Source organism: Phaethon lepturus, unplaced genomic scaffold (genome assembly GCF_000687285.1).
Source record: "Phaethon lepturus isolate BGI_N335 unplaced genomic scaffold, ASM68728v1 scaffold10088, whole genome shotgun sequence".
Classification (NCBI taxonomy): Eukaryota; Metazoa; Chordata; class Aves; order Phaethontiformes; family Phaethontidae; genus Phaethon; species Phaethon lepturus.
The window spans coordinates 15524-35923 of record NW_010559699.1 but is presented as its reverse complement, the minus strand read 5'-3'; the positions used below and the strand labels follow the sequence as shown (position 1 = coordinate 35923).

Sequence of the window (20400 nt, the reverse complement as noted above, 5' to 3'; positions counted from 1 at the left end):
CAGCTCTGACACAACTGTTGCACAGACAAACAGTAAAAAAAAAAACCCCAATCAAAACCGAAGCAATAGACACTTTTTCACAAGTACACTTGAAAAAAAGGAAACTAATGCTTAATTCTGCATTTCAGAGCTTTGGTTTTCCTTTCTTAAAAGTTTCTGTTTTTCTTTTTTTTTCTTTGTGGTTGCTTGCTTGTTTGTTTGTTTGTTTTTAAATCATGCTTGCCACAGATATCTGTCTCTTACCAGAGTTTGGCTTCCCATGTTTTCCAGGTCGAGCTGATTCAGAGCCATCTACTGACTTGACTTCTAGAAGATAAGACCCCTTCTTCTCTCTATCAAATACTGAGGCAGTATATATTGAGCCTGTCTGCGAGTCCAATTGAAAATACGTGTAGTCTCTGCCACTGTCATGTAACAGGGAGTAAGTTATCTAAAGTATTAAAAAGAAGTTGTTAATCTCTACCTTCCTTTTGTTGGATAGTTTACAAGTAAAAACGTACTTAAATAGAGGAAGAAGAGTCTTGCGTTTGAGAACTTGATCAGGGCCAAGAAAGCTGGGTAAAACTGCCAGCTTGAGCAATTTAGTTTAAAGTCAATTAACTTGCTTGCTGGTTGACTGCCGATCTGTGAATGGAAATAAATCTGTCTAGTCAGTTCCTAAATTCTCTGACTCACACTGGCACAGTGCTTAAGCAACAGCACTCAAACTCAGCTAAAGATACCAGGTACTGACTAGCACAACAGCCACAGGTGAGCTGAATTTGAACCTGCTCAGTATCATGGACCATGTTCTAGTCTCTATACATGTTTTTGTGCACTTGACTTCAGCTTGCACTCTTATTCTTAGGACATACCTACTTTTGATTTTTAAAATCAGTAACAAATACATCCACTTTTGGTGTTAACTTGACGTATTTTGTAAGGGTTCAGTTTACAGTACCCCCAATGATTTACAACTCATAGAAGCTTTTAATGCATTCTTTTCTTTCATTAATTTACCCTATTACATTTTAGGTCTATGGAGGCCTTTCCAAACTAGAGCATTCTATAGCAAGTTTTTCACCTGAACTACAGGTTGTATAAATATTTCTTCTTTGTTTCTGTCTCACACCTACTAGTTTTAGTTGCATTTTTCAAACGGCAAGACAGAGAAACACTTAACTAACTACTTTATTTCGTGTCATGTTTCTCTATTGGTCATCTGTTTTCCAGGTTGAAGACTTCTAGTCTATTTAGCCATTGTTCACACAGAAGTTATTCCGTACCTTTCATCATGGAAGATGTAGGTCGCCACTTGCTTACCTCACCATTCTGACCAAGGTCAAAGTCGGTGGCAGACACCTGAACAACAAACGTCTCAACACCAGCTCCCTCTATTACTGAGGCTTCATAAATAGATGAAGTGAAGAACGGGACATTGTCGTTGACATCTAAAATATCAAAAAGAGTGCATAAAGAAAAAACTATAAAACTTGAAAGAAAAAAAAGTACTGATGATACTATAACATCACCAAACAGCTTACGCACCTGTTACATTAATGTAAACCGTAGTGAAGGCTGCCAGAGGAACCGCAGCAACGTTCTGTGCTCGAACCCTGAGTAGAAAGCTCTTTGTTGTTTCATAATCTAGTGGCTCAGCTACCAGGATTGAAGCAGAACCATCATGTCTGTTTGGAGTCAGGTAGAAACGAACTGGCATGTTGGTCTCTGGAACAAGTCCCTCTTCTAGGTTATAAGTCACACGGGGATCCCCGAGGGGAGAAGTTGCTTTGATTGTCTGCACAGTTCAAAAAGTTTCCATGATCAACACTTTTGTGAGCACAGAAACATTTCTAAAAGCTTTTGTGTATTGACTCTCCCAGACCTTCAGCTCTCAACTGAACACTAGGACAAGTATTTCCTCATACCAAAACTTAACCCTGCCTGATACATCTCCAGGCTGCAAATAGCTGCAGCCAAATCTTACCAGTCATTACATGTTCGGTTACTCACGCTTTTATCCTAAAAGTACGCATGTTGGTGTTACTTCATAAAGCTGTTCCGATTGCTCATTCCAAGCAATCAAACTGAACAACTCTAAGTACTTTAAGCCAAGTAATCACCTCCGGTAACACAGAAGCATTCAAAAAACTGGAACACCTATAGTGTTGCCCAAGTGGGAAGGAAATTAAATAGTGGTTGCACGAATTAGAACAAAAATTCTGGTTACCATTAGAATTTCTGAAAGAAAAGTGATAGCAGATCATTGGTCCCTACAATACACAAAACTGTTATAAAAGCTTAGGGTATTTAAGCAAATAAGCAAAGTTCAGTTACTCTGTAGCCTTAGAGCTACAAACAAGTCCGTCCCAACCTTACCAAAATTGATGCATCTCGTGTAGTATTCTCTGGAATAACAACTTCATAGCTGTCTCTTTCCCACAAGGGAGGCTGGTTTTTTGCACTGGTAATAGTTACTGCAAGTTCAACTTTACTGCTCCTATTACCTCCATCTGTAGCAATAATCTCTCGAATTACAGATGACCTCTGAACAGTAAAAAACATTTTGTTACAGACAGTTTTGATCAGGGCTCTGATGAGCACTTTTTTTTTCCCCCAAAATAAATGAATACATAAAATTAAAGGCACACTTAAAAAACTGCAAAACACTGAGCTCAGAATATGAAGTAGGTGCAAGGTTGCTGAAAATTCTGCTATTTGCTTTACTTAAGATTGTTGGAAAGTGTTGCTAATTGTCTCAATAAACCTTAGCAAATGTCACACAAATTTTAAAACAAAACAGAAAAAAAGCCACTTTGTGGAACCCCTTAGTTCTTAAGCTTACCTATCAACAGTTTTTGTTATTAGGTCTGTAGGGTTCTTATATTCAATAAAGAAAATATATTAAAAGGATACACCTGCACCGAAGTTTTGTGTTTCAGTTACTTAGAAGTTAAATTTCAATATTAAAAATATCTACTAGGTGTTTAAAAGATTGACATCTACAACAATATTTTTGTTTCAACACAAATTACTTTACAACTCTGTAAAATATCAAACTGCTCATGTAGGTATCTAGAAATAGCTGAAACTGGTAAATTTTATATAGCTACATTCAACTACTTTGTTCATTATGCCTTCACCTTCCTGATGGATAGCTATGACTTAGTCCACCATGATATCAACATGTATCCAGTTGGGAATCTGTGTCAGTCTTTCACATTCAGGTGTGTGTCAACTTATTGATTGTTAATGTAGTGAAGTCCTACACCCAGGTTCTTGCTCTCCTGCTTACAGTCTCAGCCCTCCAGTCCTTGCTATTAGTATGCCAAAGCTAATAAAATGGGAAGAACGCGTTCTCAGAGGCAGTGCTGTAAGCTTTCCAGCTGAAAGCTGGCTTGCTTATATGCCATTTACAGCCAATGAACCCATCAACTAAAAGCCGTAGACTCATGTTTAATTTATGCATGATGTATTGATCCTTTAACATCAAAGAGTAACATGGAGGTAAGGACAAACTCATGACCTCAGTCCCTCCTATGATATATTGAGATAGCCAGCTTAAAAAGGAAAGCAAGTGCCATACCTGAGATATGGGTTGGTTCACAAACACCCAGCCTGTAGTAGGATTAATTTGTATATAATTTGGTTCTTCATTTGCCATCGAATACGTAATGGCAGCATTTGAGCTGTAGTCATCATCGTGGGCTGCCACACGAAGAAAGCTGGTCCCAATTCTTGTGTCCTCCCTTAGGAAATCTAATGTAAAGAAAAGATATTTCAAACTGATCATTAATTCACTAAAGTACCATGAACATCTTACTAAGAAATGAAGAAATACTAAAGTAATAATGTACGGAAGCTGTAACTTTATCTTCCTTGGAACAATGGCCATAAAAATCAAAATGAGTATTTTAAAGAGCTGCCATCACTCCAGAGCCATGGATCACATCTGAACTTCATAATACCACATTCATAACCTGGAATTGTTATTTCTGGTAAGATACTACTTTTCTTCCTGTCTTGTATTTTTATGAAGGGATTAATGGCTCTGTATGAAATGTACATAAATGGAATTTTAATTTGCTGCATAAAACCAGAAGAGAAGGACCACATTGTCAGAAACTACTTTCTAGGATTTGCATAGTATAACTAATTAAGAATTATCAGTCTTCATTTTTTTATTATTTTATATGCCTCTGGGTGTTTATCCATAAGCAGGAAGGTTTTTTTGAAGAACCAAGAAGGAAAGGTAAAAAAACCAAACAATGAAGAATGATGAAATTCAAATGGGAAAAGGAAAAGTATGTAATCAAAAGTTATGACAAAAATCTATTAATCAAAAAACAAAGGATACAGTTAGTGCTCAGCACTGCACACTCACATGCTTAGTACAACTTCCCCATCTCTGTGTAGTACCACAGACACTTAGTATACTCAGGTAAGGAAAGATACCGACATGGCTATTGTTTCAAGGAATCTTCCCGTAACAACACTCAGGAAGGCCTACGAGTCACGACTGTACTTGTTACACTGCACATTACACAGAATAACAGTTCTGCAATTAATTAAGGTAAGTGCATCTCTGGCTGCAATCACCTAGGTGGTCACAAGATCTACTGCCAGGAAAGACAAAACCCAAAAATCTTAGACATCAGGTAAGCTCACACTCAGGGCACTGAAACTCTATCCAATGACTCTCAATTACATTCATAGTGGGTGTTTTCAAATCTGGGATCATTGTCATTTTGGTCCAGGATGATAATATTTATCTGACATATTCCAATGAGTGGTTCCGCTGCCTGATCTGTTGCTGTCACAGTGATAGGATATTCCCTCTGTTTTTCCCGATCAAATACCTGAACAGTTGTCAGAACTCCTGAAAACAAATTAAATACCAGAGAGTTAAAATGCTCTGCATTTGACAATATTCTACATTTAGATGTTTATTTGTCTGTCAATACATTGAGATACAATGCAATGGATTAAATACACCTATAACGTGAACTTCAGGTTCAAGGATCCAATCACAAGATTTAACAAATTTCAACAGCTTAAATGGTATTTCTCAGGCAGATACAAACTTCCTATTACATCTACACACAATTGGAATTAAATTTAGAAAACAAACATAAGTTCTAAACTAACTTTAAGAGAATGAGTTTATAAAAAAAAATTATTTTGAAGAGCACTAAGTACAGGGTAAATGCATGTTTCATGTCTTTTATCCTTCAAAAGTTCAGCCTGAATTTAGGTCTGCCAAGACTTAGTCTCTTTACTGTTTGTAAGACTCCTGTCATTTGGATAACTCATTTATATGCCATTAGCAATGCTGCAAGATAATGTGTACATAAAATACGGCAGGTTTTTTAATCTACTTACAAAAATACAGAAGCTATTTCACACAGCAGAACTTCCACATTTCAGGGAAAACATCAGTTCTAGTTCAGTATTGGACACATATGAAATTAAAGGGAGAATATTTGTTCATGCAGTTAATACAGTTGATATTTTGTCTGCTATCAAAAACTCAGTGAAAAAGCACAAAGTCTGATTTTATTTAAGCTTTTTTTCCATCACTATAACGAAGTGGTTTCTATATGCCAGTATCAGTTCTGATATTCGCTTTACCTGTGTCAGGATGAATACTGAATGCTGGCAGGACACCACCTCTGTGCATCAAGCCGTATTTCACTATACCATTGGCTCCTTCATCAGCATCAGTGGCTTCAACCTGCAGTACAACTGTCCCTGAAGGTTGGTTTTCCAATACAGAAGCATGTTCCCGATAATACTGACACTAAGAGAGGGAAGGAAAAAAAAAAACAACCAAAAACCAAGGACTTAGAATGCCATTTGATTTAAAGATACACTAGAGGAAAAAAAGAAAAAAGATTTAGCTACACTTCCATTCACATGCACCAACGTTAATGTTTTATCTGTACCATGATTAATTTACTGACTTCACTTGCTATTGTGCAGTTATACAAACAACATACAACATGAGGCCACTGAGCATCTCCAACTAGTGAAAATATTTGGAGAAAAAGCGACAGTTGCACAGACTTCCAAATGCAAGTATTATTCTATATTAGCAAAAGTTATTAAAAAAAAAAAAGGGCATACACTTGCCCAAACCACAGAATTGCTTTGGTGGGATTTCTACACAAAGTAACTTTGTCAAGAATTTCCAAGACTGACATGAACAGACTGCCTTTTCAAAATAAGCAACATTGCCCATCAACATTTTAGCCGTCAGCATCAAACTTGAAATTTTTAGACAACAGATCTTTACTATGAATTAACATTCTGAAAATGTATTCAAGCATTTCTTTTTTACAGTAGTTTACAAATTAAGCTAAAATGCTTTCATTCTTCTCCCTTTCATCCGTTCCAGACATGCACTCATCAAAAGAAGCCTATGTAATTTAGAAAGGTACTTTGGAACAAGTCCACTGCATAGACAGCTGTACCTATCGATTCCTCATCACATGTCCCACTGAACCTCCAAAAGTTAGTCACTTGACCTTATCTTCTAAAATGCCAGAGATGAGATGTGGTTCAGGGAAGAGACAGTGCTCACAGGAGCTGTTCTGACACAAGAGGAGAATGAACCCTGTAAGTCTTAGGAGAGGGATGGAGAAGATGGAGAAGACAGAAGCATCAGGGCTCAAAGAGAGACAAAAGGCTTCTTGAATAGCTCATCTGCTGCATCACTTGCAGTGACAACAGTCTTAAACATTTACCACACAGTCTAACAGAAACGACTGAGTCTCATCTACTTACCTTCTGAAAGACAGGTTTGTTATTGTTGACATCATCAATTTTCACAACAACCTGGGCAGTATTTGTAAGAGAATGGGGCCCTCCAGAGGCGTTATCATCAGTAGCTGTGACATTAAGTACATATTCTGTACCCTGCAGCTTAGGAAATGGACTTGAACGAAGTCTAACTAGCCCTGTAAAAACAACAATAGGTTGCGGGCTTTTATTTAACCAATTACTGTTATTCTTCTCACTAGTGAGCACAACAAACCATTCTGGTTTACCCATTCACCAATAAACCACAAGGCTGCTAGAGTTAAATTAAACTACGGTATTCGCACTGCAGTCTGATATTAAAACAAAATTAAGACAGCACAATAGTTTGGTTTGTCTGCAGGTGTGTCTACAGAGCTAAATGAGACAACAGCTACAACTCAGCTGACCTACACATTTTGGCTTTAGTCTATCTGCTACAGTAAAAACAAAACAAGACAAAAAATCCGGAGCAACATTGTGGCAGACTTCTGTTTAAAGTCCACCAGGCCCATCAGCACGCCTGGCCACGTTCCCGTACCATTATTGCAAGGAAGCATGTGTCACCACGCCTACAGCTGTAGCCACCCATGCTAGCTCAGCTGAAACTAGTACACGTTTACCTTCCTGCAGCACAATCATAGCAGCATTTGGCTATAGAGGCATATCCTCAGAAACCTGTATTTTGCTACTCTCCCGAGTCACCCAAATGATACACCCTGCTGGATGGGACAGAAAGGCACTGTCAGAGAAAGATGTATGAAAGATTTGCTACAAAAGCAAAAGAGACTACAGCTATCTGAAACCATGCAGTAAGAAGCTGTCATTCTTTTGCTCCATCATCCATCAATCACCCCTCTTATTCATCAGGCATAATAGCAATTGTCATTACAACCGAGTAGTGTCACAGCATCAATGTCACTCAATTTGCTTGCAAATGTATTGCTTTAGCTGCAGCACTTATTTTTGACACATTTCCATTTTACCTTGGCATGTCTGTGACAAGGGGGTACAGACTATTCCCCTGACATAATTTCTGAAAAGAAACTGCTGCAAGCCACTGTATAAACCTTTATTGGTTTATTAAGCAACAAAAGCCCAAAAGTGTTCTGAAAATAAGTGCTAATGTTTCTAAATTAAGTTTCAAAGACTATAAAAATTAATTGGTTAAAAAGTATAAAAGTACATATACATGATTATCTGTATTAAAGCTATGGGGCTAATCCTAAGAGATGCTATCAATCAAATGTTAAGAGTCTTTGAGCATATACAATAAATGTTTTCGGAAGCATCAGATATACTACCCCTGTGGCATTTAGACACTTTTAAAACCATAGTTCCTCTTTAGGTGTCAAAGTACCTTTAGAAATTTAACTCTTGGAACCTACAACTCTCTTTTTAAGTCAGAAAGGATAAAAGAAGCTCTCAGTAAATTCAGCATCACGCTTCAACACTTCCAAGTTACCTGCAGACCATATTTTTGGGAACATTTCGGAATCTAACATTAATATTGCAAAACCGTGATTTGCATTGAAATTAAAATTTCATGCTAAGTGAACTCCATGAAATAAAGAGAAGGACTACCTTAGGGCGGCTTACTCCTTCCTATATAGTCTACACTTGCGCTCTGAAAAATGTAAGTTCAGATTTTTACTGCAGTTCAAAATCTGTTAAATATAAAGTAGTTTAACTGAAGTTAATTAAGTTACTTCAATCTGTCAATGGGATTTCAATTTGCTTGCATGTTTCTGTCTCAAAACATCCTCTTTTTTTTTTTTTCAAGCAATGAACAGCAAAATAAATCTTATTAAATTAAAGGGATATGCCACCCTACTCAGATGATGTATGTTTGGGCATTTTTTTAATAAGGACACCAAAGTATTGGGATTTTTTCCTTTGGGGTTTTAAAAATACATGACTGCTGAAAAGAATATACTTTTTGCCTTCATTGAAACAAAACAGTGGCAGTCCCATTCTGCCTACAAATGCATCATTTTGTGTCAGTACAACACAACTAAATTTGGTTAAGAAGTGTTTGCTCACACATGTGTAATAAGGACATAGACATAAGCATGGGGAAAAAAAAAAGCCTCATCTAAAAACCCAAATGCCCACTTTAAACCAGTGAAAACTGAGTTATTGAAAAAAAACACAAAGAAAACTTCTCCAGTCAGGACTGTCATCCTCTTGGTTTTTTGCCCCACATGGCTATTTGATTACTAATAGTATCTTTGCCTAATCACAGCAGGTGGATGTCAACCTTTGAGTGCATCTGCAGGCCTTGCAAACTCTCCCTCCTGCTCCCTGGAGAGGAGTATTATTAGACAAGATAGTAAATGGGGAACGTGATAAAAATGTAGTGTGGCTCTAAGAAAAGTTGATCACGCCAGACTAATCCTATAGTGTTCTTCGATGTGATAACATCAAGCCAGCTGTGCTAGATCTAACATATTCATTTTTCAGTGAAGCCTTTCATGCAGGCCACCCGTTTTCAAGGCCAGCTCTGACACCATGCAGACAGCTAACCCTGGATCAAACTGTTAGTTGTCAGAAGCCTTGTCTGTGGCCTCTGCCCCACGTCTCAGGGGCTGCACTTAAGCCCAGGTCCTTTCCTGAGCTCCCCTGGGGGTGTGCTGTACCTGGCTGTGCATCTTGCTGACCCTGACACTGCCTTGCTGACTTGGCTTCCTGCTTGACTCGAGACCTGGCTCAACACTGCAAGTCCACATGGTGACAAGCAGACTGTTGGATGAACCAGGTTTACATCATGGGACCTGTTCTGCTCTTCTTGCTCAGGATGGTGCTCTGTGGCTGTGAGGTCGCTGCTCCTGCCTGCCTTGCCATCACCCTTGACTCCTATTTCACCTGACCCGGCCGAGTAGCCTTTTCTTGCTGCAACTTCGAAGCTAGTCTCCTACACTAAATGTTATTCAAATCCTTGTCTGATATTTTGGAATGTCACTGTTATCAACAATAACATTCTATACTAAGTTACTGTCTATTAGTTACCTGTTATCTATACTAACTCTCTCTACTAAGTTACTGACTGAAACTGAAAAAAAAAAGTAAGATATGTCAGTTGTACAAAGCTTTTAGGAAAATTATACAGTTTTTTGACATTATAAGAGAGTCTAGAACAACTGCATCTTTTTCCTGCACTTTTTAAAGTTAGGTTAGTATTAGCTTCAAAAATAGCAGATGCTATTCAGTTTTTCTAATTTCTACTTAATGAAGAACTAATTCAAGCTGCATCACATGAGAATCAATATAATGATTGCTGCAGCAAAAGGTAACGTATTATTACCTTTCTTAGGGTCAATAACAAAGTTTCCTTTTTGATTCCCAGACAGAATATCATATGTCACACCATCTCCATCAGGGTCAACAGCATTAACTGTAGCAATCAGTGTGTTTGGGCCTGCATCTTCAGAAACAAAACTCCTGTAGCTGTTAAAAGAAATTAGGATAACACATTTATGAATTTAGACAGGAAATCATATATGCAGAACTATGCTTCATAATGCCCACTGACTACCTGTACAAAGGATGCTGCAGAGATTTGTAATTTATTAACACAATTACACTGATAAGATGAAATGATAGCATTGATGATCTATCCGTTGTTACCTCCCATGGATTTCCATTGCAAACTTTCAGCAGTATTGAAGCTCCAAAGCTTAGCTTCGCCAACAAGATGTGGGTTAAATGCAGAATTCACTTTTTTAAAAATTAAAAAAAAATGAGTTGTGTGATTCACAGAACCAAAGCAAACATTTGCAAAGTTAAAGCATTGCTTGTTATAGCACAGTTTCTGACACAAGCTGTCAAAATGTTTTCAGTGTGGCCTTTGCACCAGAGTGACTAAGATGAGAATCCGATCTGGAGGATACGTGCATAATGTCAGTTTTACAAAAATCTCTTCACAAGTCCAGACACATCACTGACATTCTAAGCTCTTAAGAGGCATTATCAGCCTAAGCTTAACGCTCTCTGGAGTAGAAAAGCCCCCTGCTTTAGCCAAGTCCCAAATATTTATTATTTTATCTGACTGAATTGAGCATAGGCCAGACTAAGCATTACTATAGACCTGTCCACAATAGATATCCCAAAGCTCAGGCATAAGAATGAACTACAGCTGTCTCTATCCAACAATATAGATAAAATACGTATGTACCACTGGGTTCAGAGTGCTTATGGACCCACTCTTCATATGCTGAGAATAGGAAAAAATTCAAAGAAAAAGAAAATGGATGCACAGAAAACCTCTCCCTTAGCTTTTGCTATCTAGGCATGTGGGCTTTCATCAAAACCTTTGTAGAGACAGCTTTTTTTCTTCCCTCAATTTAATATGCAGTGAAGTAACAGAAATAAATTATTCTGATTTAGCTCAGCCACAACCCTCAGGACACTGTCTCAACTCTGCATCTGGAAAGCAAATGAACAGTACTCCTGATAATTTTGAACAAGAAATATAGGGACAGAAGTGTTCAAGTCATCACAAGAGGTCTCTTAAAAAGGAGAAAGTAAAAACTGACAAAATGAAACAGAGTGCTAGCCTCAAGCATTTCGTAACTGAGATACAGAATAACTGTGATGAAAGAATGCTCGTGGCAAGGAATCATAAGTTTATACTGGACTGTAAATCTATTTAAACAAAGGGCTAGAAAGACAACGTCATCATCTTGATTTGTATCAGCCTGCCACAGAGCACAACATTAATTGCAAACTAGTCCCTCAGCAGGACCTAATTTATGTGTGTTCATGATGAATCTATTTTACAAAAAACTTCAACTAAGTTCTGTCTGAAATTCACCTTTGGGTTCAAGACTTTTTTCATAACTGGAAAGATAAAGCAAAATCAAAGCCTCGTTAACCTGGTTAAGCAAAAACTTGAGATAATTTGAATTCCAGGAGTTGAATTTAATTCCAATACCAGTCTACACATGTATACAATAGCAGTTTCCCTGATATTACATAGGGAACAGAAAAGCTTTTTGTGAATGTTTGGTAATATAAAATACTGTTCATTTTAATATTATTCAGTAACCTTAAATAGAAGACTTGGTGGGGTTGGGGTTTTTTAAACTGTTTTCTGCTTCCAATTTGTAAGATATGTTTACTTTGATATGATCACTCGTTTCTGATTTAAAAAATACGAACGATAAATATTCAATGACGCTTGAATATTAAATGAAGAGACTTTTCTCACCTGAAGAGTGAGAAACTTAATCTCGTTTAGTATTTGAAAATGCATAGAGATCTAATAAAAATTTACAAAAGATCAAGTTTTCCAAGCCGTATCTCCTAAGCAATGTTTAGGAAAGAAAGGAAGGCACAAGATTTTGAAGCCAGAGGTTACCTTTACATAAAATAAGGACTGATGTTTTTGTTTAGCTAAACCACAAGCTTAGCATCACCGAAATCTCTGCCTAGGTTTTATTCTGAGCAATTTCTACTTTTAAGAGTAGAAGGCTGATGCAGAAGTTGACTGGGAATTCCATTACTAAGCCTCTAACACTAATGCAAGGATATAGTACTTCTGACATTTCTTCAGACACTTCTAAGCCTCAGCTATAGAAGAAAAATGCTTATTGATGCTTTAAAATTGAAAAAAAAAGTACAGTTTGTCGGACATGGGACTAAGTGAAATTAAGTGAACTTCACTTATTGACATTTATCTTGTGTTTTTTTATAATTCAGTGGTCACTTAGGATTCTGTCATCTAAGCATTTTTCTTTAACCAGGGATGCGGACTGTTGGCTCCATCTAAGCTTAAAGCGCCTAATTAAAAGGCAAAATTCCACGATGCACTCTGGATGAGGGCTGAGGACAAGACTGAGCTGCCTGCTTTTTCTGCTTGATTTCCTTTGGTGATTGATGGGTCCTCTTGAAATGTATAATCTGAAATTACAGCACCACCTCTTTCAGTACATACTGGAAAAAACGTAAGTGCAAGATCCATCAAAACAGACTGACTATATACTACCCCTATCTAGCTAGACACAGAAGTCTTACCATACATTGAAAGCATGCCTAAACCTTAAAATGAAGAACCGAATTTAGAGCTTTTTTTTTTTTTTTACTGGTAGTAACAGAGTCTCAGAGTCAAAAGATCATCCCACGTTTGTCAGTAACTCTCAGATTTGATTGAACTAAAGCCAGTTACCATCCTGTAATGATCAGCCTTCCAACCAAAAGAAAAAAAGCAACAGTAAGAGACAAAAATAACAGAGTTTTAAGAATTATGTATTTACATTTTCTGGGAAAACTCAGGTGCTTCATCATTGACATTTGAAACATGGATCCTAACAGTTGCTGTCCCAGTCTTCGGCTCTTCCCCTTTATCTACAGCCATAATTATGAACTCATAAAGATGGTTAGGTTGTTCATAGTCCAACTGTGTTGCTGGAAAAATAGTACCATGAGAAGTAATACTAAAGTCTTGACTCAAAGTATAATATAGTATTTCAGCATTCTCTTTTGAATCGCAGTCAGTGGCTGTCACTATTAAGAGAGAAGAGAAAGACATTGTGTAGATCAAAGTTTGTGAATTGGAATGTTAAGTACTTTAACAAGAGAATTAGTGTATAGTATAAAACTGTAATAGCATTTGCCTTGGCATGTGATGCTTGAGATAGTTTATAAACTGTACTATCCTCTGTACTTTTTATTGAACTAACCCTTACTTCAAAATAAGTTTTTAAAAAAAAAAAAAAGTTAAGTCCCTGATTTAATTCAGCCACTAGATCTTGCCTTTGTCTGCTGGTTTTAAAGAGCCCTGTACTACCAAGAACATATTCCCACACAAAGACATATATACACATGCCCATCTGCTGACTTAAGATTACTTGGACAGACTACAACCTGTGTGATTAAAGAGGAAACAGTTACATATATTACTGAACTGATTCAAGTTAAATTAACGTGTTTGTCACATCCTACCCATAACCTACAAAAACCTATGCTAAAAGCGCAATTACCAGAATAGTAACTGACTACAATTGTCTAGTTGACATAAATTTGTTTTATTGCCAGGACCTGCTCATTTCTTTATAAACATTTTCAATATAACATCTGCACGGTTTACATAAGCAAAATTTATATAACTTAGGGAGCATCATCATTTAAAGCTTAAGTTATTTGTTACACTGGGAAGAAGCAAAGTCTTTTTCTCAAGCATCCAAACAAAATCTCACATACAACAGTTAAAGCATGCAAGAGGCTTTTAATACCAAAAAGCAATATTCCCTACAGCAAGCCCACAAAGGACTCTCAAAGATGGGCTGAGAAGGTAAGCTGACATGTCCATAATTTCTCATCCAACATCACCCTCTTCCTTCACAAAAAGAAATGTTGCAAGATTGCTACTATAAACCTGCTGCTATAATACCAACCACAACTGAAGTCCTGTTACTTCAAAATTCTCCAAAGATTTGTTTCCTTTGTCTCCTGTCCACCAAAATCGTCTGGGCTGTGGCAGTAGTAAATAATTATGACCCAATTCTACAAGGTGCCATTTGACTTCAGAGAGTTGCAACTACCCATGCTGGGGCAGGTAATTGCCTTCTGAACTGAATTCTAATTAGTGCAAGGAAAAAAAAATAATCATACTGAATGTAACAAATAGTTTCAGAAGTACTAACCTTGTAGAAGTGCAGTTGTCATAGTAACTGTTTCAGGAACACCAACTTTGCTGTAAATCGACTGATGAAATTCGGGGGCACAATCATTCACATCTGTGATTACAACCAAAACCTGAATGGAAAAGAGGGGAATGTTAAACAGCAAAGTGAATCAAGGCAATGACTTTATTGCCTTAGAAATATCAGATAGAAGAATTTCCCAAAAACATCCTGAAGTTTTCAGAAGCTATAGCACATAGGATAAGCCATTTTTCTTAGATTGCTCTTTTCCTGCTGAGAACCACTGAAATTCTAGATTACAAAATACTAGGAATTGCCAAGTCCGCTACACCAACATTTTCCACTCACTCTTCATCTCCATTTATTATTTCCTATCACTAACTTAAAGGAAAATGGACCATCTGCTTTCCAAGCATCCTTTTTCCATTATCTTCCAACACTTCTGCTATTTGTAACACTAAAAACTCTACTGCCAAGCATATTACATTTTAGCAGTATAAATCTCCAATACCAAGTTCTGAATTTAATTACAGCAGTGTTAATCAGACATAAATGGAACTGATTATGGTGAAACAAGTAAGAAATGCAATGCTGCTTCTAACATCTTTTAAAATGTTTTCTTATTCTCATGTCAAATATGAGTCCACAGTTGCACTGTTTACAATCCAAACAGTAGGGAGTGTGTTAAATAGTCCTTTATGGTGGTTCATACTGTTCATACAGTTCAGACTGTCTGAAGTTAGTTGAGGTATTCTGCATCACAGTGCAACACATAGACACATACTCCATCTTCCATTACATAGGTTCACATGAACTGGGAGTTGCTCTCTCATAACTACTGAAGCTGTATCAGTGCAAAGCAGGTACAAGTTAAACTACATTCAGGCTAAACGTATTTGTAAAATCATCTCATAATCCTCTTTCAAGTCACATTCTACTACTCTCCATCCTGTAGTACGTCAAAGTGTCAACAGAAATTATCAGCCTCTGGTGTGTTACAGCCACTGTTTGTTACATTGACATACTGTCCCTCTGTGTCCCCTCACTTATTCCTAATAGTTCTGCCTCCTCTTCCCTCTACAGTGTACATCTTATTTCCTGCAGCAGGAACAAACTGTTATATTGCATGCATTTCTTAGCTCAGTGAATCCTTGAATTCAAACAACTATATTTAGAAATATTTTTGCTGTCAAACAGCTTTCTAAAACACCGTGAACCATCATCGTTTAGTATCTGTGAGTTTTTATTACTTTGTCTCTTTACAAGTTCACTTCATGTTCTCGATATGAAACAAATAATTTTCTATTCTACCTTCGTTTTAAATTGGAATAATCTCAAATATACATCATACTTTATGAAGATTTAGAGTAAGGCAAAACCTCATGTTTGGCTTGGACGCATCTGTTTCTGTATTTTCCCAGATAAGGCCTAGGACCTATGATGGGATGGCATACTGATCCCTCAGAAATAGCTTTTTCAGCATCAGCAAGAGCAAACTCTAAGAGTACCTAAGCCAGCCCTCAACATCTACCCATAGATAGAAAGACTTTTCAAATCACCAGTAGAGTAGACAGCATGAGCTGGGGAAATGGGAGCCCCTAGTGAATCTGTACAGAAACCTGGAAAGGCTGAAGGAAAATGGAAATACATATGCTGCCAGAAGAGAACACCTACCTCCGCTGCACTACTGAACTGTTCCTCATTTTCCTCTGCTCTGACCAAAAGACGATACTGGTGTTGGTCACTCTCATAATCCACGCTCCGAGTTAAACTGATATCTCCTGTTGCCCAATCAATACTGAATAGACCACCAGGATTTGTTAGCAAACTGTAGCTCAGAGATTTGTTTTGATATGATAGAGCAGTGACTGTAAGAAAGCTGCATTTAAAAAAAAGAGGACTCTTAAGCAAGTAATCCAACGTACTGAAAGGTATGACAAAAATTACACACATCAGAAATGATGGTCCAATCCCGTAGGTCTGATCATCTGATCAGAGCAATACTCACTGAAGTCAGTGATAGCTGTACCTAAACACAAAACTCAAACATTCTGATATACAGTAGTTCTATCATCTTGAGGTTAAACAGATACAGATGTGATTCTTGTAACTGAAAAACAGTAAGGATTAAGAACACAGGAACAGAGAATTTCATTTTTGCTGCAACTGAATTTGCCTACACTAACTTTCTTTTATGTTTTAGAAGTGATGTTTTTCAGCCAGGAAACTAAAATATACAGCAAGATGCAAAAGATTAATTTTAATAACAGCATCATAAGTTTGCTGCTCCAGTGACACCATCCTGAAGTTCCAACAGATAACTGCAAAAGGATAAAAGCCAGTTACTAACAGCATGCATGTTACAGGTTATACAGGACATATGTTTTTAGCTCTTGTCTGGCACTATCTTTTTTCCACTGACGTCCAATGTGTTTAAAGTCTTCAAGTGGGAAAAACACTTGCAGTATGAAGTAAAAGAAGTTAAAAAATAAATATTTTCAAAGGGTTTAAAACAGAATGCTAATTCTTCAAGTGTTTGTTGCCTTATCGCATAGGTTTCTTAGGAAAAAGAATTCCACCTCTCAGAAGAATATGTATGTACCCACCAACATGTATGATCCAGTGACAACTACAGTCAAAAAGAAAAAAAATCACTTTGAACGCCTTTTTTCCCCCTTTGTATGTATAGAATCACACAATAGAATCATAGAATCTTTTAGGTTGGTAAAGGCCTTTAAGATCATCAAGTCCAACTGTAAACCTAACACTGCCAAGTCCACCACTAAACCATATCCCAAAGTGCCACATCTATACATTCCATGCTGCTGTCTTCTCACTTCCCTCAGGTGCAACACTGAAATAGTGGGAAAGGTTGCTGTAGGTCATTATCTCACTTTAGTCTTTTTTCGTATTTTCCTATGATGTGGTCTCACACTCAGTTTCAGCCAGTGCCAAGACTATGTTCCTGCCAAAAGGAATTAATTTGCCCTCCTTTTAGCTCCCTATCCTGGCTGCATGCTCATGCCACCGCTCCTCTCCTGTCAGCACTAAAAAAAATCACAAGGCCACACTGTGAGCACGTTTAACAATCCAACTGAAAACTTTTTTCTTTTTTTGGCTTTGTCTTTCATCATATCAGCCTGCCCATGCAGCTAGTACATTAGCGCTAGCGACAGACCAAAGGAAGAGAAAGATGTGGTAACGCTCCTCTGGTCCGCAGCAGTCTTAAATCAGCCTACATTTGTGAACGCCCAAACCTAGAGATCCAGTGCATAACAGCAATTCTGTTTTTCTGCATACTTGGGTAATTGGTCCAATTTAAATATCAGAACTTTAGGATTCTACACAGATTTTCATGACTATTTCTGGTCAACACGTAACAGGAAACCACTTTCACTGGGGGCGCTGTCGATACTCAAACCTCTGCTGACATAATAACTGCATTAAATACTTCATTCCTTTTGGTTATTATGAAGTAATTTGACAAACTGACTAATCTACTATCTTCTTAGGTGTGCAAACTTATTTTTAAATAGTGACAAAAAATAGTTATGAAGAATTTCCTTATTTTTAATCTTAAGCAACACTGAACCCAAGACAGCAGGTACCTGTTAGGTATTGTAGCGTTTCACAGTTCTTACATTTGTTTTATGCCTGCGCCATTTAAGTTTATTGCAGTTTTAAAGAAAAAACTCGTTATCCGCTATTAACAGTTGTTAATTTTTTTTAAGATTAACACACCTTGGTTATTGAGACACTGTAAAACTGAATGTTGTAGATTGAACAGTAAAATACAACACCACAGATAATATGAGTTACAGTTGAATGGCCACACAAGGAAGACATTTACTGACAAAAGTACTCTCAATTGAACTGGAAATGTTTTCTGTAAGAACAAAACAGTTTGGGACACACGAAAGCCAGTATTCATGTGGACCTACATTACTAACATTTTCTGTGATATTTAGATGCACATGGTTAAACAAAGGATGGAAAAATAAAGTGATAAGTTTTGTGGCATCTTCATTTTTGCTCAGTTTAGCACCATGACTGATGAAGACAGCAAAAACAGTCTTTTGTTTTTCCTGATTTTCATCTGATGAAGAAGGCACTTCTCCAAATTTGACACATAAAATTAATATATTCTTTCACACCAGGATGTCTTTTTTCCATGATGTAACAGTTCTAATTTGTATTATGCATTTTGTTTGAAAATTAAGACATAATCAATGTCTGCTAATACTTTCCATATTGTTTAAAAAAGCAAGAAACCGTAATTATTCAATATCACTTTTCTGTATAAAAGGGTGACTAAAAAAAAAAATCCAACTGTATCTTGATCACTTCTATTAAGATCTCTAAATTGCACTATCTGTTTATTATTCACAAACAATACTGAGGCTTTGGGGAGATCAAACAGAAGTTAAACTAGGAACACAATCTCACTGCATCATTTTTAACTGTTACTTACGATTTTCCTTGTGGCATACTTTCAGGAACATAAGCAAAGTATGATATGTTGGTGAACTGTGGTGGTCGAAATCCAGCAATTACAGAAACAGAGGCTGGAGATCCTCTGCTTCCAAGTTTATCTGCTGCCAGTACAGTCAGTAAATATTCCTTGTCCCTCACCAATGGCAAACCTGTCGTTTTAATCCAGCCAGTGTCCTTCTCAACTTCAAATCGGTCTTCACCACCTAAAAAGAACAGATCCACAAACAGATTCAGCAAGAACATTTTTACTTGATTAAAATTAAGATGAGAATACAATATCAATTCCTGAGTTGGTTTTGGCTTAAAATCAGCATGCATACAAAAATTCAAGTTTATTTACAGCTTAAAAATTGGTAACTACATTCATGATTACATTTCTATGTTGCATTTTACTTCTCTGGACAATTATCACTCTTCTTTATCCTCCAATTCTTTGCCTTTGTTTGACTCTAAATATCCTTTACCAGACAACAACCTGCTAGAGTCCTGGCCAAGAGGAACAAATTCACCTTTGGAGTGGTACTTCCACTCCTCTTTTGCTTAGACAGTTTTGAACTATTACTGAAGTTGCTTTTAAGAGCCTTACAAACAAAATTATTAGCAAGTCTCTACTAGCTTTGCAAAGCTAAGGCACAATGCACACCCTTAAATATTTGTTAGAAATGAACCAGAAGCCCAACTCCCGCAAGGCGAAAGGAACAGTAACCCTCTCACCCAACAAACTCTGCCCCACATACTGCCCTATCTCATAAACAGGCAGTCCAGCAGAGAGGTGCTGACCACTGCTGCCATTGCCACCCCCTTGCCAAAGCCCTGAGGAGTACTGACTGCTCCAGCCCCCATTATCCCCTGGGGACAATCTGGACAGGAACCCAGCTTTGCAGGGAGAACACACTTCAAATCTGGCAAATCTGTCCATACGCTCAATAAAAAGTTGATTTTTCTCACACAGAGAGCTGAAGGCTTATGAACCTTTTGCGGGAGGAAGGGAAGATCTTTCACTAACGAAACTGAGGGTAGAAGACAAAAAAGTCACAATAGTAAAGCTTAATACACAGGGAATGGGAGGGTTAAAATTTACCTTCCAAGAGAAAATATTCTACAGCCCCATGGATCCCTTCGTCTGCATCCACAGCAAGCAGCTTGTATACTTCAGTACCTCCCGCAGCTTCAGGGGAAACCACAGCCAAGAACGGGAAGGGCTTCATGGCCCATTCAGGGACGTTGTCGTTCACGTCTGTCACAGTAAGCGACAAGTGCACCAAGTACCAATCCTTTCCTAACGGTCACAGAAAAATGAAGAAATACTTAAAACAGCTTCTTAATGGCACTCAGAATAACAGAAACATGTATCAATTCCTGAGTGTGTATTGTCTGCAATATTGCTGGCATGTAATCCAGAAAAATGTGGGTTTTAAGGCTCTTCTGCAATCAACAATATCCAGACACAACTGAGGGAAAGAAATAGCCAGCACAAGCACTGCTG

At 37.5% G+C, this 20400-nt stretch overlaps 1 protein-coding gene across 1 annotated transcript in view; it reads right to left on the bottom strand.

The window, feature by feature from the left end:
- LOC104625735 (neural-cadherin-like) overlaps positions 1-20193 on the bottom strand; it is a gene marked incomplete at its 5' end in the record, with an annotated part of 48006 nt that extends 27813 nt beyond the window's left edge. The window contains 14 exons of the mRNA XM_010293439.1: positions 244-430; positions 1303-1430; positions 1528-1777; positions 2359-2526; positions 3566-3738; positions 4688-4858; positions 5611-5779; positions 6766-6938; positions 10082-10224; positions 13032-13281; positions 14421-14532; positions 16095-16299; positions 18892-19117; positions 19996-20193. Coding sequence (XP_010291741.1) covers positions 244-430; positions 1303-1430; positions 1528-1777; positions 2359-2526; positions 3566-3738; positions 4688-4858; positions 5611-5779; positions 6766-6938; positions 10082-10224; positions 13032-13281; positions 14421-14532; positions 16095-16299; positions 18892-19117; positions 19996-20193 — 2553 coding nt within the window. The remainder of the gene's footprint in view (positions 1-243; positions 431-1302; positions 1431-1527; positions 1778-2358; positions 2527-3565; positions 3739-4687; positions 4859-5610; positions 5780-6765; positions 6939-10081; positions 10225-13031; positions 13282-14420; positions 14533-16094; positions 16300-18891; positions 19118-19995) is intronic.
- Between the last annotated feature and the right edge of the window lie 207 nt (positions 20194-20400).